The sequence below is a fragment of the Mesocricetus auratus genome, unplaced genomic scaffold (genome assembly GCF_017639785.1).
Source record: "Mesocricetus auratus isolate SY011 unplaced genomic scaffold, BCM_Maur_2.0 Super-Scaffold_100009, whole genome shotgun sequence".
Lineage (NCBI taxonomy): Eukaryota > Metazoa > Chordata > Mammalia > Rodentia > Cricetidae > Mesocricetus > Mesocricetus auratus.
In genome coordinates, this window is record NW_024429193.1 from 66,875,887 (window position 1) to 66,887,532 (window position 11,646).

General features: G+C 47.1%; 1 protein-coding gene across 1 annotated transcript; it reads right to left on the reverse strand.

Moving 5' to 3' along the window:
* Positions 1-1,327: 1,327 nt before the first annotated feature.
* Positions 1,328-8,141, reverse strand: Ssr2 (signal sequence receptor subunit 2). Its single transcript, XM_005080134.4, has 6 exons — positions 8,052-8,141; positions 7,691-7,845; positions 7,015-7,113; positions 5,179-5,287; positions 3,013-3,090; positions 1,328-1,871 (listed from the first exon to the last, which is right to left on the reverse strand). Exons 1-6 carry the CDS (start codon positions 8,106-8,108, stop codon positions 1,761-1,763), a joined length of 609 nt encoding a protein of 202 aa, XP_005080191.1. The 5' UTR covers positions 8,109-8,141; the 3' UTR covers positions 1,328-1,760.
* Positions 8,142-11,646: the final 3,505 nt, after the last annotated feature.

Sequence of the window (11,646 nt, forward strand, 5' to 3'; positions counted from 1 at the left end):
GTTCCAGGACAGCCAGGGCTATGCAAGGAGACTCCATCTCAAAACAAAGCTCAAGAGAAGCCAGTTCTTTTAATAACACGCTATGCAGAGGTCATAAAAGGGTGTTGGATCCACTGGGGCTTGAGTTAAAGGCTGCCTGACTGACATGGATGCTAGTCTCTGAATTTGGGTCCTTTGCAAGAACAGTATGTGCTTTTAACTGCTGAGCCATCTGTTTTGGTTTTTTGAGACAGGGTTTCTCTGTGTGGTCATGGCTGTCCAGGAACTCAGAGCTGCTGCCTCTGCCTCCTGACTGCTGGGATTAGAGGCGTGCATCACCACTGTCCTGAGCCATTTGGTTTTGGGGTTTTTAAAAACATAATTCTAAAAATTTATGGGCAAGAGTGTACCAATTGAGCCCTTGTACCATCAAAGTCTGGAAAAGGGTAATGAATCCCTTGGAACTAGAAGTTAGAGACTGTGAGCTACTATGTGGATGCTGGGAATAGAACCCAGGTCCAACAGAACACCCAGTGCTTTTAACTACTAAGTCACCTTTTCCATCCCTAAGAATCACTACTTAGCCCAGTGACCCTCAACCATAGATTTTGTTGCTACTTTGTAACTATAATTTTGCTACTGTTATGAATCATAATATAAATATCTGATATGCAGTAATTTGATATTTGACCCCTGTGAAAGGGTCCTGACCCACAGGTTGAGAACCACTGACTTAAGACAGTGGGTTAGAAACAGGCTGTTTTCTAGAAAAGTACATCCTGAGAGCAGAGCACACAAGGCCAAGAAAATCTGCTTGTAATTTAAAAAGCAGTTCGAGAGAGAAGGCCATGGGCAGAGCTCACACGGAGGGGCTTATCAGGGAAAAGAAAATGGGAAGGGGCTGGAGAGATGGCTCAGAGGTTAAGAGCACTGACTGCTCTTCCAGGGATCCTGAGTTCAAGTCCCAGCAACCACATGGTGGCTCACAACCATCTATAATTCAATCTGGTGTCCTCTTCTGGCATGTAGGCAGAACACTGTATATGTAATAAATAAATAAATCTTTAAAAAAAAAGAAAGGAAAATGGGAAAAGGGGAAGGGGAGCCTGGGCTCTGGAAAGAGAAAAGTGGTAGGGAAGAACAGGAAGAACATTAGGGTAAGGATTGAGACACAGGGGACAGAGAGTCAGGCAGAAAAGGGGAATATGCTCTCTTAGCGGCTGCAGCTGAGAGAGCATATTCTGTGAGAACCCCAAGGACAGGCCAGTACCGATGCCTGAATACTAATACTGGCTTGCCCTGGAACTGGAGCTTCAAGACCTGTCTGGACACAGCAAAAACAAACACATTGGTGTGGTATTTGTTTTTATTAGAAAATCCATTTGGTAAGTGCCCCTGATGCAGGCAGAGCCTGTTTAGGCCCCACGGCTTTTATTTAATCTTCCACCCTCTTGAGAGGAGCTGCCAGGGGATGGGGGTGTCAGACAGAGTCCAAAGAGGCCCTCCTGGACCCCCAAAGTTCACATTGTCAGTGACATACCAACAGCACCTTGGCGGGATCCTCAAGCCCAAAGCTGCGGCTAAGGGCAGCCCTGTTTGTATGGCTTCAGTGAGGACAGAGAGGCTCGCCCGAGCTCCCAGGCCTGCCCTCTGCATTCTGGTTGAGTTCAGGGTAGGATCCAAGAAAAGATGGCCACGGGCCAAGAGAACACATTTGATACCCTATGGAGTCTGGAAAACACCTGGATTTGTGGGGGAGAAGGGCCAAGGAGACTCTGCACTCAGTTCTTCTTGGGTTTGGGAGTATCGTACTTCCTCTTGCTGGAGTACCACAGGAGCAGAGGGATGCCTATGGAAGGCAAGGTCATGACTCCAAAGGCTGCCCAGTCCAGCTGTGGAGGAAAACAAGAGCTTGCTTAGGAATCTGGGAGCAGAGACGCAGAGAACAGGGACCAGGAGGAGTGGACGCGGCGAGAAGGGTGCAGGACTCCCAGGGAGGTTCCAGCCTCCAGGACCTCACCCTAGGCGGTGCTTGAGGAGGGGGTTCTCCCTACGGCAAGCCTCCTGGGACTTCGTTCTCTCCCCTCATCCTCACCCTGCCCTGCCCCAAGCCTTGTTAAGCACTTGTCCTTCCTGGATCACACCAGGTCTTCAGTCACACCTGAGCTGCTCTCAGGCTGCCCTTCCTTGCTCCTGTCAATGGCTAAACCCTCTCTGGACTCAAAGAAGGGACAGAGGGTGCTGCTTCCCGCTCCTCCAGGACCCGTGTAAAACCTGATCCCAGCACTGTCCCTCCACTTCCTTACTCAGTCTGAGATCAGGGGAATGTTGGTGTTACACAGTGTCTCATGTAGCCCAGGCTGGCCTCAAACTGGCTAAATAGTTAATGATGACCTTGAACTCCTGAGTTTCCTGCCGTGTGCAAGCTAGGCAAACACTCTACTGAGCTATCCCCTAGCCCCAGGTAATCTTTTAAAGGGAGGGACTATGTCTTATTTGTAGCTTCTGGATGAATAAAAGAATTCCCTCATTCAGTGTTTAGTAAGCCTTTAAAAATTGTCTCCAAGCTCCAGCTGGTTGAGGTGGCCCATGACTCTATCCCAGCACTCAGGAGACAAAGGCAGGTGGATCTCTAGGAGTTCTAGGCTAGCCAGGACCTCAAAAATCAAAACAACAACAAAGAAAAACCTACGGAAAATGAAATCAAAGTTAAGCTCACTCAAATATCCCAATACTCTATGACCCTCTGAATCTGTTGAGGCCTCCAAGTGACACAGAAGTCTAAGACAGGCTTTCACTTAAGGCTAAAGAGAAGGACAGGCCAGTTCTCTGGTGCTGGCTCTTGTGAGCTCGTTTGACAAAAATCTGGACAGGATTACATCAGGAACATATCTAAAACTGTCTCTGTCTCACAAAAGCAATAAATAGATAAGGCAAGAACAAGTCACTCAATTTTCTAAGGAGACCATGAGTTTCCAAGACCAAAAGAATATTCTCACACCGGGGATGAGAGACAATACTAGAAGGACTTACAAAATGGGGGGAGAATCTCCGGTCAAACTCCCGCTGGGCGAGGATTCCTCCCTGTCCAGGTGCACTCGTGGAGCCAATCTGGAGAAAAAAAAAGTATTAAGGCAAGCTTCAAAGTTACCTCATCCGAGAACAAGTTGTTCCAGGCAACAGGCTTCTAAACATCAGACTTCGTTAGCAACAGACACAGCCAAGAACACTTAAAGAACACGAGTTATAGCTCAAGTGGCAGAGTTCTTGTATAGCATGCAAGAAGCCTCGGTTCTGATCATCAGTACTGGGAGAAAGAAGGAAGGAAGCGAGGGAGGGAGGGAGAAAGGAAGGAAAGAAGGAAGGAGGGAAGGAAGGAAGGAAAGAAGGAAAGAAGGAAGGAAGGAAGAAGGAAGGGGCTGTTGAGATGGCTCAGTGGTTGAGAGGACTGGCTGTTTTTTTAATTTATTTTTCCTTTCTCAAGACAGGGTTTCTTTGTGTAGTACCAGTCCAGAACTGGCTGTTTTTGCATATGACCTGGATTTGGTCCCCAGCACCCACATAGTAGCTCACAACCACCTATAACTCCAGTTCCAGGAGATCCAATCCCTTCTTCTGACCTCTTCAGGCACTAGGTTTGCACATGGTATACATACATACAATTAGGCAAAACTCTCATATACATAAATAAATCTACAAAATTTTCTATTTAAATAAATTTTGTTTTTGTTGTTTTGGTTTTTCGAGACAGGGTTTCTCTGTTTTGTTTTGGAGCCTGTCTTGGAACTCGTTCAGTAGACCAGGCTGGCCTCCAGCTCAGAGATTAGCCTGCCTCTGCCTCCCATAAAGGCATGTGCCACCACTGCCCAGCTTCCTTAGGATTTTATAAAGACAAGTAGATTAGGAGTCAGGGGAACTGAAATCCCACATAGCGGGGCTCACCACTCAGCGAGCACCTGTTAAATGGGACATGCTAGCGACATGACAAAAACCAAAACTTGATCCACAAGGATGAAGACACAGACCATTTTTGTCTGTGGAACAAGGTGTATCATGGAGTTAGCAGTCCTTGGCAATCATTTACTTATTCCTCAAGAGAGAACACTCTTTTCTACTTCACAGAGCTGACCCAACTCAAATGAAGCAGTACGAAGCGCCCTGAAAATCTGAAAGCCCTACCCAAATGTACATTACCAGAGGACGCCTGGGCTGCTCCACATTCCTGTACTTTGAAGAGGGGCCAAGAGTTTGGAGCTCACTGAAAGAACTCTGTTCCCAGGTGGCAGGGAAGCCTTTGACTTTTGTGACTATTAACCCCTAAGTACCAGGTAGTGCTGAGCATAGTGGCTCACACTTGTAAAACCAGTACTTGGGTGAGGCAGGAAGGTTGGAGTTCAAAGCCGGCCTCCTTCAGAGTTTGAAGAAGGAAGGTCAGCCTGGGTGGGCTACAGGAGAATCTGCCTCAAAAAATAAGAAAAAAAAAATCGATCAATCGCCGGGCGTTGGTGGCGCACGCCTTTAATCCCAGCACCCGGGAGGCACAGGCAGGCGGATCTCTGTGAGTTCGAGGTCAGCCTGGTCTACAGAGCGAGTTCCAGGATAGCCTCCAAAGCCACAGAGCTGTCTCGAAAAACTAAAAAAAAAAAAAAAAAAAAAAAAAAAAAATCGATCAATCAATTAACTAAAACTAAAGCTGGATGCAGTGATACACATCTGTAACCTCAGCACTGGCAAGACAGAGGCAGGCATTTCTCTGAGTTCAAGGCCAGCCTAGTCTACAAAACCAGTTCCAGGACAGCCAGGGCTACAAACATAAGCCCTGTCTCAAAAAACAAAAAAAAAAAAAACAAATTTAGAGGCTGGGCATGGTGACACATGCTCTTGATCTCTGCACTTTGTAAGAAGAGACAGGTGGCTCTCTTCTGTGTTCAAGGCCAGTCAGGATTACACAGTGAGCTGTGTCTGGAAACAGAAAGAAAGATGGAGAGACAAAAGACTCCCAGAGGATGTGCAACAGCAGGAGGGAAAGCCTGCTCTTCTGGGTGGTAAACATTCCATTCTGAGTGAGGGAGAGACAGTAAGGGGAGCCTGGGAAGGTGACTGGAGAGCAAATAACACATTCCAGACTAAAGGGAAAGCAGAGGCACAGAAGAGAGATGCTATGGCTCCCACCCTGGGCAGGTACACTGTTCAACTTACCACGACAGGCCCGTCCTCCTGGGCCAAGTAGGTAATGGTTGCTGACGTGAAGTTGAAGTAGCCAGCTTTGAGAGGACGCAGGACCACTGTGTGGGAGACATTGCTAGCACTAGGCCAAGGGTTAAGGAAGCAAAATGGTGATGAAGGCCTAGAGTAGTGGTATATTCGTTTAATCCTAGCATTCAGAAGCAGAGGCAGGCAGATCTCTGTGAGTTCCAGGACAGCCAGGATATATATAGACCCTGTCCCAAAAAACAAAATGAAACTAAAGCAGTAACAACCTTTCAATTTCTGAATTAAATGTCCCATTGACAAAACAGACAGCAACACATGTAGTAACTTCATGCCTACCATACCCACATTTTAAAATCAAGGCATATGGGTCTGGAGAGATGGCTCAGAGGTTAAGAGCACTGGCTGCTCTTCCAGAGGTCCTGAGTTCAATCCCCAGTAACCACATGGTGGCTCACAACCATCTGTAATGAGATCTGGTGCCCCCTTCTGGCCTGCAGGCATACATGGAAGCAGTGTTGTATACATAATAAATAAAAAAAAATCTTTAAAAAAAAAAAAACTCGGCCGGGCGTTGGTGGCGCACGCCTTTAATCCCAGCACTCGGGAGGCAGAGGCAGGCGGATCTCTGTGAGTTCCAGACCAGCCTGGACTACCAAGCGAGTTCCAGGACAGCCTCCAAAGCCACAGAGAAACCCTGTCTCGAAAAACCAAAAAAAAAAAAAAAAAAAAAAAAAATCAAGGCATATGGCAGGGCGGCAGTGGTGGCACTCACTTATATTACCAACAGTCAGCAGGCAGAGGTCAGTAGATCTCTGTGAGTTCGAAGCCAGCCTGGCCTACAGTGAGTTCCAGGACAGTCAGGGCTACAGAGTGAGACCCTGTCTCAAAAAAGCAAAAACAAAAACTGTTAAAAAAGAAATCAGACACTCAATCCCAGCACTCGGGAGGCAGAGGCAGGCGGATGTCTGTGAGTTCGAGGCCAGCCTGGTCTACAAAGCAAGTTCCAGGACAGTCTCCAAAACAATACAGAGAAACCCTGTCTTGAAAAACCAAAAAAAAAAAAAAAAAAAAAAATCAGACACTCGCCTTTAATCCTAGCACTCCGGAGGCAAAGGCAGGAGAAGGAGAATCTCTGAGTTTGAGGACAGCCTGGTCTACAGAGCAAGTTCCAGGGCAGCCAGAGTTGTTATAAAGAGAAACCCTGTCTTGAAAACCAACAACAACAACAAAACCCAAAGAAACCATACACTCATTGAGTGAGAGGGGCACTAATAGGTTATTCAGTTTCTCCATGCTAATATCCCACTGAATCTGTTTTGACAATACCTTAGGTATAGGGCATTTACTTGGTGTGTGTGAATGCTTGGGTCTCTTTCCAGCAATGCAAAGAAAAAAAAGCACCTTTGATATCCATTTGTGCTACCAATGCCCTTATAAATGTCTGTCTTCCTAAGGAAATGCAGGGCTTAAAACTAAACAAAGGCCAGCCGGGCGTTGGTGGCCCACGCCTTTAGTCCCAGCACTCGGGAGGCAGAGGCAGGCGGATCTTTGTGAGTTCGAGGCCAGCCTGGTCTACAGAGCGAGTTCCAGGACAGCCTCCAGAGCCACAGAGAAACCCTGTCTCGAAAAACCAAAAAAAACAAAAACAAAAACAAACAAAAAAAAAAAACACTAAACAAAGGCAAGCCCACACGGCTGACTCCTCCTGCAACCCTTCCTCATATATATATGAGTATATATGAGGTACATACCAAGAGCCACACGCCCACTCCGTTTGAAGCAATGCCCCCCTCCCAGCCCTTATCACCTAGAAAAAGATACGGGGCAATTCGGTCCCACTTGACGTTGAGCATACCAGAGACAATGCCGAAGTCTTCTGGGGGGAAGGAATCGTCAGATAATTCCACATCTAATGCAGCACTAGAAAGCAGAGAAAACAAAAAGAGTAAGGGATATCAAATTAAGGCAGCTAACCAGAAAATCAACCTGCTTGTCAACAAGAGAGGTAAGATGAAGACGGAAAAGAAAAATAAAATGAAAGAACAGAAATAAAAGAGCTCATGGGGCTGGAGGCAGAGGCAGGCGGATCTCTGTGAGTTTGTGGCCAGCCTGGTCTACAGAGTGAGTTCCAGAGCAGGCTCCAAAGCTACACAGAGAGATTCTTTCTTGAAAAACAAACAAACAAACAGAGTGGGTGCTCATGGGTGGGAGTCGCGCCCCCCCCAGGTAAAAGGACTAGATGTACATTCTGTGTCTGCATCTCCTTTTTCACAAGATGAGTTTGTCTCTTGCCTTTGAAACCCCTTCCTAGCTGCCAAAGTGGGTGATGCCTTCACTTTCAAAACGAACCCCGCCAAAAATAAGCCCTGTAGTATATTCATTCATTCCTTCACTCACGGCAGCCGATGCTGGAGGGCTCCAAAAGAGAATTCGCTCCCCAACAAAATGTTCTCTATGCCCACGTGGAAGCTCAGGATCCAGGAAAGAGCATGCTTACCTGGAGCCCACATTGTAGATGTTATACTGCAAGGTCAGGTCCCGCCCTTCCACAGCGTATCTGTTCAGCAACGATTTGGAGGCCAAAAGCCTGGCTCCTTCTTCGGCTCGACTGACAGCTAACACAGCCAACACTACAAACGCTAGCGGCCTCATCTTTGGAAAAGAGAGCAGAGTGAGCCATCAACTCAAGTAAGGAAAGCCCGCCAGGCGGGCACCATGCGCGGTGCCACACTCCAGCCCCAGGACATTATCGGCAGCCGCAGGCCCCGAGAACCGCCCAAGTCACAGCAGTGCGCACCGCACTTCAGGTCACGCTGGGTCTTCGGGACCCACAGTCCCACTGCGACTGCCAGACTCACCGTGAGTACCCCAAACGCCTCTCTGGGCCACAGACAACAGGAAGACAACGTCAGCATCCAAAAGACCGGAAGCAGATCTGACCGGAAACCCTAATGTCCCGCCCAGTGCCTTGTGGATGTTGTAGTTCTAGATCAAGCCCCGCATTTCTCTTTGTGGCCACTGCCACCTAAGGGAAATGACCTGGACCAGCGGTTCTCAACCTGTGGGATGTAACCTTTCTCAAAGGGGATGCATATCATATATATCTCGCATATCAGATATTTTCATTACGATTCATAACAGTAGCAAAATTATAGCTAGGAAGTAGCAATGAAATAATTTTATGGGCGGGGCGGTGGTGGCGCTCGCCTTTAATCCCAGCACTCAGGAGGCAGAGGCAGGTAGATCTCTGTGAGTTCGAGGCCAGCCTGGTCTACAGAGCAAGTTCCAGGACAGCCTCCAAAACAATACAGAGAAACCCTGTTTCAAAAAACAAACAAAAAAAAAAAAAAAAAAAGAAAAGAAAAGAAACTGCAGAGGAAGGAGGAAGGAAGGAAGGAAGGAAGGCAGGAAGGCAGGAAGGAAGGGAGGAAGGAAACTGCCAACATGACTGTTCCATGGTGTGGTTAAGGGGAAATTTTATGGGTTTTGGGGTTTTTGTTTGTTTGTTTGTTTTATTTTGTTTTGTGTTTTGAGACACAGTTTTTTGTGTAGCAGCCCTGACTATCCTGGAACTCTGATCCTCCTGCCTCTGCCTCCTGAGTGCTGGGCTTAATGGTGTGCAGTATCACCACCCCACAAGGGGAAGGCTTTTTTTTTTTTTTTTTTTTTTTTTGGTTTTTCGAGACAGGGTTTCTCTGTGGCTTTGGAGGCTGTCCTGGAACTCACTCTGTAGACCAGGCTGGTCTCGAACTCACAGAGATCCGCCTGCCTCTGCCTCCCGAGTGCTGGGATTAAAGGCGTGCGCCACCATGCCCGGCTAAGGGGAAGGCTTTTTATTGTAAATAAAAGAGACAAAATTGGGCTGGAGAGATGGCTTAGTGGTCAAGAGCACTGGTTTCTCTTCAAGAGGACCTGGGTTCAATTCCCAGCACCCACATGACGGCTACAATTGCCTGTAACCCCAGTTTCAGAGTCTGGACTGCAGGCACTGCATGCTCAGCTAAGCAGCACAGACACACAAGCAGGTAAAACACCCAGACGCATAACGTAAAGAAGTAAATAAGTAAAAGTTAAGAGAGAAAGAGAAAATATCCAGAGGCATTCAGAAGAGTCCAGAATACAGGGAGAAAGAAGTAGGCTGAAAGAGGCCAGCAGACTGGACATGGCCAGGGTCATCTGTGAGAGGGTTAGAATAGCTAGAGACAGAGACGAGCCAGTGTAGCCAGGTGATAAGGATGTGCAGACCAACATGATTAGTACTGTAGTAGTATTGTGGTCGTCCCTGGTGGACACACGGAGGCAGGCTATAGGCAGGCAGAGACACGGACACGCAGCACGCACACCTTTAATCCCAGAGCACTCTGGAGGCAGAGGCAGGTGGTCTCTGTGGGTTCCAAGCCCACCAGAGCAAATAGTGAGACCCTGTCTCACAGCAACAACAAGCAAACAAAATAAGGCTGGATCTGGAGTCTGCTCGCAGTTTTAGAACCTGGGAGCGAGGAGGCAGCAGGTAGTGTGTGACTCCTCTGCAGAAGGCAAAGGGAACAGCACACCCTCTTCAGAGAAACACTGCCTGGAGGTAGCCGTGCCAGTGACTTCCCTTTGTCAACCAGACACCCTATTTCTTACTGTGAGCTCTGCTCCTCTACCTCGGACAGAAGACCACCTCCATCTTGCCTGCTTTCTTACTCTCAGACCTTTGATTAGAGCACATTACTGAATTTTTTTGGGGGGGGCTTTTCGAGACAGGGTCTCTCTGTATTGTTTGGGAGCCTGTCCTGGCACTCACTCTGTAGACCAGGCTGGCCTCGAACTCACAGAGATCCACCTGCCTCTGCCTCCCAAGTGCTGGGATTAAAGGCATATGCCATCGTGGCCAGGCCATTGCTGATTTTTTTTTTTTTTTTTGGTTTTTCGAGACAGGGTTTCTCTGTATTGTTTTGGCATTGCTGAATTTTTTTTTTTTAATCTTGGGAGCTGGGCAGTGGTTGTGCATACCTTTAATCTTAGCATTCAGGAGGCAGAGGTGGGTGGATCTCTGTGAGTTCAAAGCCAGCCTGGTCTACAGAATGAGTTCCAGGACAGGCTCCAAAGCTGCACAGAGAAACTTTGTCTCCAAAACCAACCAACAAACAAACAAAAAAAGAAATATGGGCTAATTTCAGATGTAAGAGTTAACTAGCAATAAACCTGAGCATTTGTAATCAATATAAACCTCGGTGTGTTATTTGGGAGCTGCTGTTGGGACAGAAACTGCAAGTAAGTGTTTTAATTTGCTTCCTACCTTTGTGAGAAACACCATTACTACAAGCACATGTGGAAGAAAGAGTTTATTTCCCTTTCCAGTTTTGAAGTCCTTCATGAAGGGAAGTTAGGGGAGGAACCTAGAGTCAGGAACTGACCAGAGGTCTTGGAGCAGTGCTGCCTACTGACTTGCTCCACTTATTTATTTATTGGTTTTGGGTTTCTGTTGGTTTGTGTTTTGGGACAGGGCTTCTCTGTGTAGCTTGGGAGGCCTGCCTCCTGCACGCTTGCACCACCACCTCCGCCTCCTGCAGTTGGCGCCCCTTTTTATTTTGGTTTTTCGAGACAGTGTTTCTCTGTGTAACTCTGTAGACCAGGCTGGCCTTGAATTCACAGAGATCCGACTGCCTCTGTGCTGGGATTAAAGCATGTGCCACCATATCCAGCATGTATTTTCAAAAGTGTTATTCTAGAAAACTATCATGATTAAGCGATAGTTTATTACTGAGATATGCTCATTTCACAGTATGTATTTTTTTAAATGTTGAGGCATGTATGAAATTGCACCTCCATTCTTACTGCATATACCAATACTACAATTTTGTTTCTCGGATTGTTTTGGCATTGTCCCTTGGGAGCTGTTTCAGTTGGGTCTTTTATGTTAATGTCCTGAAAGGTTGCTGTCACTGTGTAATGCTGCTGTCTTCATTTTATTTTCTTTCTTTCTTTCTTCCTTTCTTTTTTTTTTTTTTTTTTTTTTTTTTGGTTTTTCGAGACATGGTTTGTCTGTAGCTTTGGAGGCTGTCCTGGAACTCACTTTGTAGACCAGGCTGGCCTCGAACTCACAGAGATCCTCCTGCCTCTGCCTCCTGAGTGCTGGGTTCATTTTATTTTCTGAAACCAGGTCTTACTATGGATCATTGGATGGCCAGGAACATGCTATATGGACCAGGCTAGCCTTGAACTCATAGAGAGCCTCCTGTCTGCCTCCTCAGTGTGGCTGGCATGCTGCTGGCTGGTTTTTTATGTAGATGGTGTTTTGCCTGCATGCATGTTTGTGTATCACATGTGTGCAGTACACACACATGTGCACACACACACATGCGCACAGATGTATATGTGCTTCACCTCGCTTGTGCGGAGGTCAGCAGACATGGCCTGGGAGCCGACTCTCTTCCTCCCCTGTGGGATCTAGGGCTGTGTCAGGTA